This window comes from Tinamus guttatus, unplaced genomic scaffold, assembly GCF_059628265.1.
Source record: "Tinamus guttatus ecotype Peru unplaced genomic scaffold, ASM5962826v1 Tinamus_guttatus_pri_ptg000803l, whole genome shotgun sequence".
NCBI classification, from domain to species: Eukaryota; Metazoa; Chordata; class Aves; order Tinamiformes; family Tinamidae; genus Tinamus; species Tinamus guttatus.
In genome coordinates, this window is record NW_028289337.1 from 94,224 (window position 1) to 111,379 (window position 17,156).

Consider the following 17,156-nt stretch of genomic DNA (forward strand, 5'->3'; position numbering starts at 1 on the left):
TTTTAATTTAGAGGTTATCTTAGCAGAAGCCATAGAAGAAAGAACATGCTTTAAAAGCCTCTTCTGCTTTACCCACTTCTCAGCAGTTGTCACATTTGGAGAAAACATTTATCTTCAGTAAAAGGGAAAGAGGTAATTTCAGAGCAGGGATTCTCCATCTTACAGAAGAAAAACACCAGCTCTCTACAGCTGCTTCCTACGCAGGAGCTATCTTGCACAGAACCACTCCAACCTTGCAGTTGGCTCTGGCGCCAACCCAATTACAAATACACTCGTTACACACTCAGTACAGGTACCTCTAGACACATTTAAAAGAAAGTCCAAGCTTTGGTCATTTCGGTGACGCTTTTATCATTTATCACATCAGTCACCCAAGCAAAATGAATGAGGATCACTAAGCTGACAGATCAGGTCATGACGTGCCAAAAGGAGGAGTAAGAACCTGCTTTGCTAACCCTGTCCATGTTCCCAGAACGGTTTACATGGAGGATTTGAAGGGTATAACTCACTGGCAAGGAATCTAGAGCATTAATACAAATCCTCAGTTTTTTGGAAAGGGAACAATATATACCAATTAGGACTTTGAACACAAATATGTTAAATTATGCCACTGTTGCATAGAGAGTATGACAAAATTTGACCATTTTTTCGATTAAGACTGTGTGACTGGTTCCCCTGGCATGGTACAAAGAATATAGGACCCTCTGATGGGAGCCCTGCTCCATATATCACGAAACTTTTCAGTGGATTTGTCTTCATTGCAAAGATCATTCTGGACAAATAATTCAACAAGCACTGACCAAGGCAGGCGTCTCACAGAAAGTTTTTCACTATGTGTTTTACTATACCAAAGTTCATAGAAGCTTAGCAGGCAGTCAAGGGAATGAAATAAAATAAACATTCCAGTGCATGTGTATCCTACAGCGTATTCATAGACAAATGTCTGGAACCTTGTAGAAAGGTTACACTAACTTCCACAAGCACTAAAACACTTCAATTTTTTAAAAAATCTGTTTGTTTCTACCAGTCATTTAATTTCAAGCTGTGATTTAAGTACAAGACTCAGCCACCACTGTACTTGGCAATAAAACTTTGGTTTAGGACCCTTGAGAATAACTTTTAAAAAATTATAAAATCATACACATACAAAGGTCTGCCACAACTATTTAAGCAAATAACCATATTCACTTTTACTTTAAACTGAAATAATATGAAAACCCAGCATCTCCCTTGTTTGAATTACAATCAACATGCCAGCTATAGTATAAACAGTATGAGTAAGTTCTCAGTGAAGGCTTTGCTCTTTCTATGTATCTAAGTATTCCATTTATTTCTTTAACTGCTTTTTATTTTCAGTTTAGTTCAGGTATTTAATATTCTGAACCACTCAGAAGTATTTTTTTTCTTATTGCGAGAACAACATTCTTCCCCAAAGATTTCAGTCAAACACAAAACAAGTGGTCACACTCAGAAATCAGACATGTTTCCAAAAACACTTTCAAACACTGAGCCAAATCCTGGTGATTATGTAAAGATCACTGGAGACTTTCACACCTAGCAGAATCAACAAACTATGTTAATTTAATACTAAATAAAGAACTAGACTTCTCTTCAATATTTGAAGAGATGGACTGTGCACATACATATCTGGGTATACATAAACATATAAAAAATACTTTACTAGCAAATCTGACCTCCGATGAGTCCTAAGATGTTCTCCTGCAAGGTTTTCTCCCTCTCTACACCTTTGTGAATCTTTGTCCCCTCATTAAAAAGTCTCAGAAGAAACTACTGTCACCCATACCAAATTTAAAATTAGTTTGGTTTCATACCAAATTCAAAATGAGTTCCGGAGATCCAGAAGACAACTCTTTACAATCTCTCTTCCATGATCCCTTTCTCCTCATTAAATTTCCCAGTAGATTCTAAAAGCTTTCCACAGCTATCACACTTGGAAAAAGCAAGGCTACAGAGTCAACCACTATCTAATACTGAAAGGTATCAAAGCTTCTATGAAAAGCTATTTAGATATATTTCAGAATTAGCCATTAATAACATCTATTAGCTCCCTATAGCGACTACTTTTGTAAGATATTTACCATCCTTACAAAAATCCTTGGTCTGTATCATGTATCTGAGCCTAGAACTCAGGAAGGATTTTATGACATCTGGAAAAGACATACATTACAGAATAGTCAACTGCATAAGTAGAACACAGAAAAACAACCCCCTCCAATTATTGTCTAAACATTTTTCAAAACTAGGAAACAGCTAAATGAGCTTGGCATGTTTTCTGCTAAATTCAGCAAGTCAATCTAAAACAAGAGGAGGTGGTGTATTTGAGTCTTCTTTGTAGCAAAAAGCACAGAAAGACTATTAAATTTTCCCAGATTAGTCAGCACTTGCCTGGTTTCTAATCTGACATAGAAGCAAGATGCTTCATGGGGCTCCACATTGCATATACCACAAAAACTGATTACAGGCCATCTTTAAAATAAAGATAGCCAAGATAAAGTTCTTTTGCTCATAGGAATCTGATTCCAACATAGACAATACTCATTCTCCAACAAGATATCCAAAATGTTAACACCTTTCTAAAAATAGACTTAAATATCTGTTGATTAACTTACTTTGAAATATCTTTGCTGTCATGTTGCCATGGAAATATTATATTTCCAATGGCTGCCCGGTAACTGTAGACTCCCAAGAGCCCAAGTGCCATAGCGATTTTTGAAACCAGAGAGCATTTCCTTTGAACCAGAATGAAGATCATAACCAGGGAGACTGCAGCCAAAAAGGAGAGTTCAGATTTGTGTTCTGAGCTGAGGAGAAAACAAACAAACAAACAAACAAAAAATTCAAACTACTATAATTACTGCAAATGCACTCAACAGACCTTTAACAGCAGCACTGTATTTCTGAATTAATCACTGCATTGACATCTGTTACCAACTTTCCAAGAGTTACAGTAAAATATTTTAGTATTCTTAGCAAAGAGGTTTTATTAATGAGGTTTTCTATTCAAGCATGCATGTTTAGAAGTGTAATTATCATGTCTCACCATATGCTAGCTGTTCTGTTTGATTTAATTATATAAAAACTGAACTGCATATTGCATAATGGAAAAGGTTCTTATGCTTTTAAACTAACTTTTTAATATATATTTAGAAACTTACTGCATTCTGCTTCTGCTACAGCACTTCATTTTCTAGCACTTGGCAGAAAAGATTTTATTACTATGATACTAGCATAATTACCTCCTTTTAAATAACTACACATTCATTCATTTTGTTTAATTCTAGACATACAAAATACGACCTAGTCAAAATAACCAGAAATACACCTAGATAGTTTGAAACACACACACACAAACAAATTTGCATGATGCTGCTCTCTTTGACAGACACATTGCCCTGTACCAGACCAATGCACACAGAGGAGAAGAGCAAAGAACTTGCATTGTGACCAGGAAGAAGGGAGATGCAGCTGTCTGTTTTTTCCCCAGCACCCAAATGGGCAAAGAAGGAGCATTCCTGGATCAATTACATTTCACTGAGAATACTGACAACTGGCATTTACTCAAATCTACCAGTTTGTGGTGATATCAATTACTGGTGCAAAAGGTAAGAGGATTAGGTAAAGATCTGTGTGTAGCCACTACCACAGCTAGCTAGGCAATTTCAGAAAATCCATGAGTTGATAACCTCCACCTACCTGTTGCAACTATTCCCAAAAGACTCAGAACCACTAATTTTATTACCTTTACCTAAGACCTTTAGGCCAGGAGGGCCATTTTCATTTCTCTTCCATATTTCAGAATGCCATGATGAAACATCTTTAACTTCAGCAAACCAACAGTGAGTGTGACCTGCGTCTCAATTAACTAGCTTTACCTTTCACTTAATCAAAACTAGCACTGAACACGGTTCTATTTACCTATCCCTCCCATATGCTTTATTTAGCATTTAACATTAGCTATGTCAACCGACATCCTTGCAAAGCCACAGAGGAAAGCATGTAAGGCAAAGAAAATGCCCTACTCGTCCTCCCAGCAGGAACCAGCGAGCTCTTCACATCATGTAGCAACGCTCCCAGGGGATGCACTGCCTGCTGAAGGGGAGCAGCAAAAAATGAAAGAAAAATAAAAACTAGAATACGAAAAGAGATAAAACTGTGCAGTCTAACCTCACTGTGGGTTTTTTTTCTCTATAGGAAAGAGAGTAGAAGTAGTGAGTTGACTGGTGCAGGAACCCGTGAGCTTCATCTATATGTTCTTACTCTAACAACTGTTTGTCTATACTTCTATACTTTTGGCACCACAGAAAAAATGGAAGACATTTCTTTCCACTTCTTTGACCTCATCCCATCACCGCAAATACAAGCAGAATGAAAGGAATTATAAGCGTAGCTGTAATTTCACATTTTAGGCGAATAAAGCCTGTTCACACATTCAGTTTCTGTCTGCTCTTCCACTCCTGAATTCCTATACAACAGAATACACAGAATTCCCATAGTATGCTACTTTTTTCGGAGGTGGATGCAAAATTTATTTTTTAAGTACAGTATTGAAAGAAAATGTCATCGTCTCACACAGCTGTTCCTCATCAGTTCTCTTCTGATATTTCCTCTTTTGCACTGAACCACATAGAGGCTCTGATACATTCCCAGTGTCATCTCTGCTCTGGATTAAATGCCTAACGAAGGTAATTGAATCCCAGCTATGTAAGAAACAAAATCCTATTTTCAGGCAAATTTAGTGAGTGCATTTTCCCTTCTGTTTCATTTAATATCTACTTTTTTGTTCCACTTTTCCCCGACCTAAATTTTAATTTTCTTTCTATGAAGGAATTGTTACAGCAGGTTTCACAGAGTCCCTCTGCAGATGAGGAAGACTGTTTCCCTAATTTCAGTACCGTTCTATTCATTCCCAATAGCTGAATTCAACACGCTGTGGGTAAATTGATTTTCTGCAGTTTGTTTCTGGCATTATTCCGTGCACCAACCATCACAACAGCTCCTTTGTCTCAAACAAATGAACCCTTTTCAGGTAGAACACCTTAAACCCTGTCCAGACAAGCAAAATATTAGTCTGAACATGACCATATCTAAAAGGTCAATACAAGAGAAAAAAAAAAAAAAGGGAGGGATTACTGTTCAGCAGTTTGTCCTCAACACAAAACAGAAGTATGGTTAAGAAAATCCTAAGCAGCAATAACTCAAATAACAGGCTATACAGGATCTCAGTAAGGTTCTAATTTCTTTTTGATATAAATTGTTCTATTAGAACATAGTTATGCAAATATCATACATACTAAAAATAGAAATACAATCAACCTTAAAGAAGAGCAGGGCATTTTGAGAAAGCAAGTGATTTATACAAGTGAGTGATTTATATATAACTTTTTGGATTATGCTACAAGGAAAACAAAACACTTTGGTCATGATGGAAAAAACAGGGCAACAGCCACCCCTGTGACCCTGCTGCCTGTAGCGGAGTATTGGACGTCAGTGTCAGGGAGCTACAGGAGTGACGTGTGGGACAGGAGGCCATGAGCAGCTCTGAACCTGGCTCAGGCAGGTCCAGACAACGCTAAAACAGGTGGACAAAAAAGACTTCAATCAGCCAGAGATGCATATGCATCTCTGCTTAAGCATATTTAAGAAAGGGCAGTGAGCATGAATGGTGGGAGACATAGGAGGATGCACGAACAGGAGACATGACATGACAGAGGAGACGTGAGACACATGCAAAGAGCCTCACAAGGAGACACAAAAAGGAGATATTAAAGGGACAGAGAAGGGAACAGCTGCAGGCGTGTTCGTGGAAGGAGGCAAAGTCCCCAAAGGGATTGTGAAGGCCACAAGCTGGGGCAGAAACACTGCCCAAGGGATTGTGGCTCACTGACAAGCCAGGCAGATCCCCAAAGGGGCTGCATCTCATAGAGGGTTTGCACTGGAGCAGAGGACCTGCAGAAAGCAAGGAGCAGTGGAAGGAAAGAGCCATAAGCAGAGTGGCAGAAAGAAACCACCGACAACAACCTCCTGCACTGCCTCCCTGAAGGTACTGGAAGGGACTGACTGCAATGTTTGATGACAACCAGGTAAGCAGAGAAGTAGAAGAAAACATCTTGGCCTGAAATTGGGCCTGAAGACAGGAGAGGAAAGATGTTTCCCTAAGTGCTTGTTTAGTTGTATCTTCTTTGTTTTCCAAAACCCAAATCAGCAATTAAAAGTTTATGTAGATTAACAATAATTAAATGGAGTGAAATTTTCTCTATCAAGACTGTTTTGCCTGCAATGATTGGAGAAGCCTCATAGATGTTAAAACCTCCAAAATACAGGAAATGCCAGCATGTTCAACAAGTATGAAATAGAGATAATCTACAAAACAGAGGATGTGCAAAGATATAGTTGCTTGGTTTGCCAACAACATCAATGGAACAGCCCCAATTACTGATCAGTTTACCCTCTTTCTGCACTCTAGAGGGTTCTGAATTTTCAGAAAGCCCCAAAATGTAGAAGTTTGAAATTCAGTACTTCTTCCTTAACCAGATTTGAACAGCACATGAGCAACGCTGTCACCAGCAGCAAGGATAAGTGTTGATGTCTGCAGCACTTCAGAGGATGCAGATATTTCCCAATTTTGTTTCTACATGAATTTCAACAGCAGCAGTGCCAATTTGCACATTCTTCCACTCCTGCATTCCTGTACTATGCCAGCCCATGCACTCTACCTGCTTATTTGCCTGTGAAGCTCAAGGGTTAAGGGGGTGAACTCATCCAGCTGAAACATAACAGTTTCCCACTCCATCTCGGGTTACTTTTCTGGCTACATCAGTACAATGATTTAGTTCACCACATTGCCAAAGTTAACAGCTGTACTGCTAAAATGCAGAGCCAAAGACAAGAGGTGCATGAAAGGAGTTATACTGCTTTGCACAGCAAAGAGCTGTTGTAAATATCATTACCCCTACACAGACAGGCAAAATCTGAGAATGTAACTGTAGGAACTCTTCTATTTGCTTCTAGGCCCAAGAAAATACACCCAACATGAGGGAATAATTAGAAAGGGAAAGGTCAGTGTTCACCTGTAAGATTAAGTTTTTGTTTGATATCTGCCTATTGGTACTTCAGCTTTACTGAAGCCAACAGCTTTAAAAGCAGAGTTTATAAAGGGGGAATACTAGCTGACCAATATGAAAGCTTTCTGTGATGAGAAGATTGTTTCAGTGCATGAGGGGAGAGCAGTAAGTGCTGTTTATCTTGGCTTTAACAAGGTTTGTGATAGTCTTGCATAACAAAGAGGAATGGGGCAACTTTTTTTTTACTTGAGTGGCAGGATTTTACTTGGGGTGGGATTTACTTAACTGGATTTAGATTTACACAAGTGGGTCGATTGAAAACTCTAGCTAAGCAGGAATGCTGAGCTTACAGAATTTCCATGCTTTTGTGAGGAAGACCTAAAAGCACTTGCAGTAGCCACAGACTGTATGTCATCTGTGCCGCACACACACAATTTTTCAAAGGTTGGTAACATTTCCATGTGTTAGCAAATGCTCACAGGGAGACAACAGCAGCAAATGTACTTTCCTTACAACTTTTCAGCTGCCAGAACATTGAGTTTTTGTTCCATGGTACTGCAGCGTTAGAATACTTCAAGAAAAAGGGTTGCAAAAACATATCCAATGAAGGCAAAACAACATTCTCAAAACTGCAGAGCTGTTTCTTTAAAGGTGTCCCAAATTCTCCAGTTGAAGACAACACCCGGCACAAAAAGTCATTGGGCAAAGAAGTACTTGGAAGTTACCTGGTATTAGTCTAAAAAAAACCTCCCAGTTGCACTAAATCACACCTAATTCTGTTTCTAAAACAGAACTGTACATGCACTGACTTAGCTTATAATAAAGGAGTTCTTTTCACACAGATTTAGCTGAAGGAATATGACATTCTTTCCCGAACCCCTCACCTCATCTCAAGAGGTATAAAGCATGACAAAAGCTTTGGTGTACGCCAACTACTAAAATGCCACAAATTTTCTCACATCTCACACCTTTCAGACTCATGCCTGTCACAGCAATTAGTACGTTAACTGTGAGGCTGCTAATAAATAACTAGTCTCATATTTGTTCATTTCCTTATGTGACTACTAAAGAATAACGGATGACATTTCATCCAAATGTTGCAAGATACATGGAAAAAAATTCTTCATCTTACATAGCAAAGCTTCCCCACCTGCAAAACCTGACTAGTTACAAGTTGTTGGTTCTCTGTCCATCAGCTGAAATCAAGGAACACAGTCTCCAGCTGAAATACCAAGTATTTTTTAATCACTTGCTGTATCTTCATGATACTAAAATGTAGTAGAAAGTCTTTTTCCAAAGAAAGGCCTTTCTCAATAGGACCTCCAGCTATAAGAAATTACATGTCCTTTCTCAAAATAATAATAGTTGATCATACCACACTTGAAAAATTCCTTCACTTTTCCATCCACACATTAATGCCTGTGATAGACATGTAAGTATTCTAAGTGCAGCATCTTCTCCTGCAACCTCATAAAGTTTGGAATTAGGAAGAGAACTCTCTGCTTTAAATTAAGGGTTTAATGCTATTAAATGATTTACATGATTTTTAATTTCCCCGACCAGCAACTGTTAATTTACATATGGAAAAATATTTACTTTTTGACTCTGATAAACCTATCATGATTAATTAAAATGAATTAGGTAAGTCACAGTGTGGGTCTAAGATGACAATCTATTGACAGAACCCAAGGAATTACTCCCACATAATCGAGCTCTCAAAAATCCCTTATACTGCTTCACTGCTTACTCCCTTGGCAGGTTTATAGCACACTCTAGGCTGTGCAAGGACTGTGCAGAAACATAGACTTCACAAAACAAAACAAAAGCTATTTTTTTAATAAGAAAGTAACTATGAAAGCAATAAATCAGATACCCACCTTGTCAACCAGTGTCCAAAGTCTGGCCGATGAGCCCACTGAACTCCTGTCTGATTCAGGGACCGAAGTAACCGACAACAAATAAGGATGATCCATGGACTTGCTAAGCTTATCCACTTATCAGATCCTTTTAAGAATTCAGCAGAAGCAGTGACCTTTCCCAACTTTGCATCATCTGCTGCAGGTATATCAATATTCTTGCACTCATAGGTTTCCTTGGCATTGTCAAAATTTTGTTTCAGAGTGATGCTATGCTGAGAGCCACCTTCCTTCAGAATAAAATGATTTCTACAAAGTTCTTGACACAGTGCCAAGCAAAGGGTATTGATAAGAAAATACCAGGTTTGATGTTCCTCTTCTATAAAGCTGCTTGCACCCAAACTCAAGACATGACCAATTGTTCCTGCCAGAATCAGTACGTCAACTTCTGACCAGCTGGAATTGGACACAACCGGATTCTGCAAACAAAAAGGTATATTGGTATTGAAAGCGTGTAAGATGCATCACTTAGATAAGAATTCAAAGTAGCAACTCACTCTAAGAAAAACAAACAGTGAGACAAGTTATTTTTATCTTGAGAGTAGTTTCCTCCGTTTTCTTAAAAAACAAGGTTCATTTTGATGCAAACTGTTTAGTTAGCATCACAATGTAATTATACTCTTTAAAATGCATTGCGTTTAAGCTAAGAAACTTCTCTATGAACAATCACAGCTCTACAGAGTCTGTTTCTCTACCACTTTGGGACAAAAGGTTTGAAACAAGCTCTTTCCTTGTTGCACATCAACAGGAGTGAAAAATATAAGTCTTTCAGAGATCAAAATTTGAGATACAAATAATAGTCAATTTTATAACAGTTTAAATATCTTCTCAGCTCAGTACAGTAAGAGAGCCTTCATAACTTAAATTAACAGACAGTCTGATGACACCCCCTTATCGTTGCTTAGACCTACATGTATATGTCATCATAAAATCTGCCATAAATCTTATCCATTATTTACTTCACATGCTACAACCATCCAAAACCACAACAGTCTTTGTCTGACGTCTGCCTTAGGTCCATTTCTTCCTCACAGCAATTACTTGGAACAAATCATTGCATTCAAATGTGAAAGCATCTGGCTCAGTAAGGTTATCAGGTCAGGGCCGCTTGAGTTCAAATATAGTAATATATCAGAGTTAGAATTACTTAGAGTGAGTAGAGGGGAAAGAGATAAATGAAACACACGGAGACACAAACCTGATAAGCAAGCGCCAAGGGAGATAATAAGGAAGATCAAAACTCTTCAGCTACTAATTGATGGGCCATTAAGAAACCACAGGCATAGCTCTGAAGACTTTGTAACTGATAAGAAGGGGGAAAACCACCAAAGTGAGTATTACGGATATTGTAGGACTATGCAAAACCTTCTAAGGAATGTGAATGCTTATGGGAAAAGTCAAAGGTGTGGGAAAAGGGATGGTGAGGATCATGGAGGGAGAAACAGAAGGCAGAAGGTTAAAAATGGCCAGTCATGTGAGACCATATGTGGGTCTGTAAACTTGTCCGACTAAGCCGTGTGCCCCATCACCTCTTATCAAACCCCCTCTGCAAGTGCCACAAGGTCTAAAAAGCAATAACTGGGAATGGGATCAAGCTACAGGCCTACAGGCATGGCTGCCAGCAACAAGAGACTGAGTAAAAACAGGTACCACCAGCTGGAGAGGGACCACAGAGGCTCACAAGGCTCCACTTCCCTGGGTCACACGAGCCATGAGCTGGGCTGAAACTCCAGCAACTCCATCACGCTAACCTGAAAGATCTTGGCTAAGTGATTGCCAGCACATAAGCACCATCTGCTCACACAGACAACAGAATCCGAGATCCTCAAAGGAGAGGGAACTGTCTTCAATACAATTCATTTCTGTTCTTTAGAACAAATAACAAAAAAATCTGTGTAAGGGTTGTTTTCTCATATCTAGTGGTTGTCAGCACCAATACAGAAACAAGTTCATTTGGCAGAACAGCAGGTTCATAAACTGGGTGAAGTGCTGTATTTGCAACAGAGAAAATAAAACAACTTCAGTGTTAAACAACCCAATGTCTAAAATCCAGATTTCAAGCCTACTTGTATGACACTTACAATTTTAGTGAAAAGAAAAAAATAAACTTAATCCTATATTACCATCAAGAGGCTTATTCCAACAGCATTTATTGCTAAACTGCATTTCATATCACAGCTAATCACTTGAGCAAAAAACTGTGCCCTACAAATTATAATCCCATGAGCCTTAGTGATCTAAGAAATACTAAGAAGCATTCATCATTTTTTCTCAATTTACTAACACTTCCCTCCTCATTAAAAATGCCATCATTATAGTTTATTTTCACACAGCCTATCATTAGATTATTTAATTATAGTGTTTAGGTCTGATTTTCAGACATGGGAGTACAGGTCCTACTCTCGATACTCACAGCTCTGTTTTTTCTAGTTGCTCAACACCTCCATCCCCCCAGGATCATGCAGGCACCCCAGACCTGAGATAACCTGTATGACTGGGACCCACACCACAGCACACAGGCTCAACACAGACCCTTGCACTGTGTTTTCGAAATGCCAGGCTTTCAGCTGAAACCTGTAATTTACCAACCAATGTAAGCTTTAGTGTTTGATGCACCTGCATCATCTATTAAGCAATACAGAGGTTGATCTCCTTGCCCTGGGTCTGAATGTCTCTTGCCAGGTTGGGGACAGGAGTGCCAGTACATGAACAGCAGAAAACATGCAACCTTGCCTATGAAACTGACATTTTATTTATTGGAAATTGAACTTCCTGTACTGTACCCTCCAGGTCCAAACCTGGTTATGTGTTTTCTGTAGGGATGATAGAAAAGCTATTTCTCACAATAACTAATCATTCATAATTAATACTGGAGGAGTTTTACACGATTACTTTTCAGATGAAAATTATACTCCATTTTTCTTGCCTATAATCCCCCCAGAACTAAACTACTAACATTGTTTTTACCAACTTCGACACTTGAGCTTCCTGCATCATCTTGATTTACAACAATTTTCGTAAAACAGAATAGCAGAGACCTCTTTCGCTCCTGTTTGAGGTCATTTTTGAAAGCTACCCAGGCAAGGTATCACCTTTCTTTTCAGAGTCAAAAAAGACAGAATATTGTTACATAAAATTGTACAGATGTGTTTTTCCATTACATTTAATCAACAATACCATATAGAGAAGAAAAAAAAGGTGATGACAAACAGAAAAGGGGATTTTTTAAAGTAGCACCAAAAAAAACCTACAATTAGTGCATAGTAAAACTTCTGACAAGTTTTATTTGACAAAATTTAATCTTTTAATTATTATTTTCAAAAAACTAGTAGTTCTGATTTTTTTCTATCAGAAATAAAAAATAAGGTTGCAACTAGTAGTAAATACTGTACAAAGAAAACTATCAAACAATTAGTGTGAAGCGATGCACAAAAGTTAACATTTCTGAAGATCTGCCGGAATTCATAAAGGACTGCAGGACTATTTAAAGCCTTCAAGTGTCATCAAAGGAAGGGACGGGTGCTGTTGGAAACATAGTAATCAGAACCTATAAATAACAGCCAGGAAGCAGATGCTAACGCTGCCTGCAGCATCATGGTCTTCAGAAAATTCATGAACGTGGTAATCAGCTTCTATATTCAGGCACAGTGAAAAAGCAGCCATACAAATGAGAAACACTTCAGAGTAAACTCTTCAAAGATGTGAACGGAAACAATTAAAAAATAAATAAATAAAATATCTCTGAAGCCATTAGCAGGAGAGTTTATCTTAAAAGCATTTTAAAATACCTGCACTTTATATATAGCATAAGCTTGGAAGAGGCTTTTAGGTTTTTTTAAACGACAAGACCCTGACTGAGGATCTACCCCCGACATCAGAACAGTGGGACTTCAGAGCTGCTTTAAAGATAGAGGATCTCACACTATAGAGAAGCACATGTCGTGGTCACTTGGATCTGGGACATTTTAGGATAACACTCAAAAATCACACAGGAGACCCTTCAAGATCAAAATGTAACATTCATTTTCTCCCCAAAAGCCAAGGGATAGCATAGGAAAAGAGGAAGGAAGATAGGACATGAGAGTGTGTGAACTATACTGCTACTGGTAAAAAAATCTCTCATCCACGTTGTAGGCATCTCCAAACTATTCTGAAATAAATACAGTTATTTCAGATAAGTATAAACAGTTATCTGAAAACAATCACCACTGCCATATACTTCTGCAGCAGCCTTGGGGCTGGCAAAAGTATAAATCAAGTTCAGGTTGCTGCTTTCACATAGTAAGGAACTAAACCTGAAGCATATTTCAGGCTTTCTCTGGAACAAGGACAGCAAAGCCTACGGATGAGACATACATCTAGCAACCCAGTCATCTGCAGAATACGAAGAAGCCTCGATGACGAAAATGGATTCTTGCAGGTTGGGAAATGAATGCATGTGTCCCTCATCCAGAATTATTATTGCCTACACTTCTCGAGACATACTTCAGCTTCCCACGTTTTCAGACATGCATCAGGTGGGAATACGAACACAGGCAGCCCAGGAATACAGCATCTGGTACTTCCTATTTATAACTGCCTGAGCCTCAGGAAGAAAAAAAAAATCTTGAAGACATTGCTGAAAACCTCCTCATTCATGGATTACCAGCTAAAAGCAGCTGAGATCATCTGTTAGCACGTCCTGAGCTGCCAGCTAGGTAAAACTCCAGAAAAAGATCAGGATGTACCAATTCCAGAGACTCGCCCAACTCTCCAGGCCAAATGGAGAACACTTGGTAACCGTTCCACTACAGAAAAAGGACAGATATTTTCAAATGTGACATGAAAATAACTATCTTCACTTTCAAGAAACACCAACTGATACATTTTGTACATGATAGAACTGTTGCCAACAACATAAAATTCGATTTGTGAGTGAAGGGTTTTTTTTTCATCTTCTTAACCTCCAGAAAGGTCTCAATAACTAGGACAAATAAACTGTTGCTAAAACTTTTTCTTCAGGCCACAGAGCACAGGCTTTATAGCCCCAGAATCAATGAGTGAGAAAGCCGCTGTGCTGCAGTCATAAGCACAAGGCAGGGTGCTGGAGGAAAGGGTATGAAATGGGATACAATAACCCGGGCATCATTTGTATCATTTCTAATCATCCAGCCTGTCTATTTTCATACAACTTGTTCGCAAAGGCAGATGCATGCAGAATGCAGGGGTGAAGGAGAAAGACAGCTGAAATAGGAGCAGTAAATAAAGGCTTTCTCACACATTCCCCAGGCAGCACAAACCAGGTGCAATCATGAGCAATGGCCAATTAGCCATTGAAGTTTAGCCATGGAAGTCCAATTTCTGCTGTGATGGTCTCAGAATGATTAATTGCAGATGTGGAAAAGCACAGATACCAGCGGTGCCTTTGTTTTTAGTGTAATCCCTGAGGGAATTACCCACCTCCCCTGGGATGAAGCAATGAATTCCCCTCACAAGAAAAGGCTTTCTACTGAACTCAGGTTTTGAAATCAAGAGAGATTTTGCAATGGCTGCTGCGAGCACTGACAGGGCAGCTGCATTAGCAATATATAGGCACCTGCAGGAAGTTATTCACACCAGCAGCTGTCTCTCTCCAGCAAGGATGAAAATGTGCCAAAAACAGGTGGGAATGAAACCCTACGGGTCAGGTCAAATTAGAAAAAGCAGAGCTTGTACCTGTCAAACAATACTTGGAAACTTCCTATTTTAAACTGAGTAATAGCCAATAGCATCTGCCTGGATTCCAGTCTGTGTGCTAGTAGGAAAAGACTCTGTCTGGGCCATAAAGTGTCAAAGAAGTCAAAACCTACACTATGGAATGCAGAACAACACAATACCATTTCCACTGAGGTGATACCACTGACCACCAGACCTGCAAATTCTGGCATCAGCAAATTTAAGACTTTGTGGTCCATTCTGAACTGAAAACTGAGTGAACTACCAGGCCACGATGCAACCAGTGCCCACAAGCGTCAAACGTGAATGTGCTTTCCGTTTGGACCTGGATAGGCCGTAACAATCCAAAAACCCCCAGGGAGCTGCCTGTGTATCTGGAACACAGGGTGCACGTTTTTCCTATCTTAGATCACAAACGGAGAGAAATTGCTCAGAAAGAGAAGCTAAAAGAAATGCAAAGGAGTTTAAGGCACTGCAGGGTAAGGCACTGATGGAAGAGCCAGTTACTGCTGGGGGAGGGAGAACACGCAGAGGCCTGAATCTTTGCTCCAAATTCCCTGATGTACAAACACAGCCTCAAGAAGACTGGGTCAAACATGCCTCAAAGAAGCACTCAAGGAGCTCTCTAAAACTCACTGGGTAAAGGAAGGCACCAAAAGGTAATGGGGTGAAAGATTTACACGGAGTTCACGTACTCTTTTTTTGGTCACCTTTTTGGCACTTACTAGTCCCAGTGTATAGGGCACAAAGCTGAAGACCTCGCTGTTCTTTAACAAGACTAAAGGCTAAAGACTAAAGAGCCAAATAATACCTACCATAACCACAGAAGCTGTAGCTGTGCAGCCTCTACGGAGCTCTACAGAAAATCTGAACAGAGACTTCTTGGCACAAGCAGGCTCAGTTACTTCGAGACTACGGTATGAGAAACCAAAGCTCTAATCTATTGCCATTCTCCTCAACTTCATCTAAGTGGGAGCTCTGTGAGTTTAATGCAAGCCATTTTTAGGTTTCCTAACATTAAATTTAGAAAAAAAAAATCTAAGTTCTAAATTTTTTTTGAAACTTAGAAAAAAAAGAGAAATGAGCTTATCTTCCACAGTTGTGTTTAATATTGCACACCAAGTAAATGCTAAGTTTCTACAGAATATATGGGGTAATTAATTACTATTTTAGAACCATTATTATATCTGTAAAATACACAAAGCTATATAAAACCTAATAGAATAGTTCAGAAATGACAAAAGTGAACTGAGACCGCTGAAAGACCAACATGCCCTTAAGGATTTGCAATAGAAACAAATTGTAAAACTGGACATCTCATTCAAACAATCTCTTTACGTGGCTTATTTTTACTTACTTCTCTCAATTGCCTTGAAAAATTTCACCAATATGATCAGATTTGGTAGCAAAATTTTAACTAACAGGAAACAAAAGGTCTTTTTATGCCCAAAGCAAACTTGGAAAAAGATGGTTTGATTAGCATTTTTACCAAAGACAAAACTTCTTTTCTTAGCATTACAAAGCAGAAGGGATAGTTGCCTTGTTTCTCTAGTTTAGTCTGTACAAACAACTAATAGACACACCTAGCCCTTAGGTTGCTAACGAAGGTAAGAATGAAAGATCATGTTTTATCTACAATTCCCTTTTCCAAACAATTTTAACAGTAAAGTGAATTATACCAAAGAAAATCAGGAGAAAAATGGCGGGGGAGGGGAGCTAAAGCTCTCTCTACAATTGAATGGCAGCATTTCAAAGAAGGAATGATGCAAATTCAGGAATGACAGGAACAAAATGAGAAACTACAACACTATAGCTTCAATAATAACACATGCCATCTTACTTAAAAGGATTTACATTATGCAGTTAAGCTCTGGAATGATAAAATATAGTTATATAGAATCCAGATATTAAGCTCCACTCAGGAGTGGTGAGTTTTTTTCAATTAAATTAGAGCTTTTATTAAATGGTCTGCAATTTTGCTTATTGGCTTGAAGAAATATGTCATCATACCATTAATACAATATACTTGCCTTATATTGTTACATACTAAGGAAAAGTGTATTAAAGCCTCAAATCCTATTCACACTAACCCAGACTGACTAAGGACAGCACTGCCTACCGGGTGCAATAACAGCATTAAGTTCCTGAATTTCAGAGACCTTTGAAAGATATGAGTAAGCAGCATCAGAAAGAACAGCAAGAAGCTGGTTTTATGATGAGAATGACGGTTCTTGGCATATTAAGTTTGAACCTGAAAGAAGAATATGACATTATGAATTTTACTTTGCTTAGCATTTCCTGGATTCGGCTCAATAAAACAGTGCAACTCATAAAGTACTTTAAGAAGGAAAACACTCAAACAGCCAAAAAGATTTCTGAACATTCCGAAGACTCTGACAAACTCAGTTTCTTAACCATTTTTCTCCAGTAAGAAGAAACGTTTTTTTTTGTTGCTGTTGTTGTC

The 17,156-nt window shown here is 38.7% G+C and overlaps 1 protein-coding gene across 1 annotated transcript in view; it reads right to left on the reverse strand.

Moving 5' to 3' along the window:
• Window positions 1-17,156, reverse strand: part of PIGG (phosphatidylinositol glycan anchor biosynthesis class G (EMM blood group)) — a 75,300-nt gene that overhangs the window by 37,206 nt on the left and 20,938 nt on the right. The window contains exons 9-10 of the mRNA XM_088537520.1: window positions 8,960-9,417; window positions 2,631-2,822 (exon numbers count right to left, since the gene is read on the reverse strand). Of these exons, the coding sequence (XP_088393646.1) occupies window positions 2,631-2,822; window positions 8,960-9,417 (650 nt within the window). The remainder of the gene's footprint in view (window positions 1-2,630; window positions 2,823-8,959; window positions 9,418-17,156) is intronic.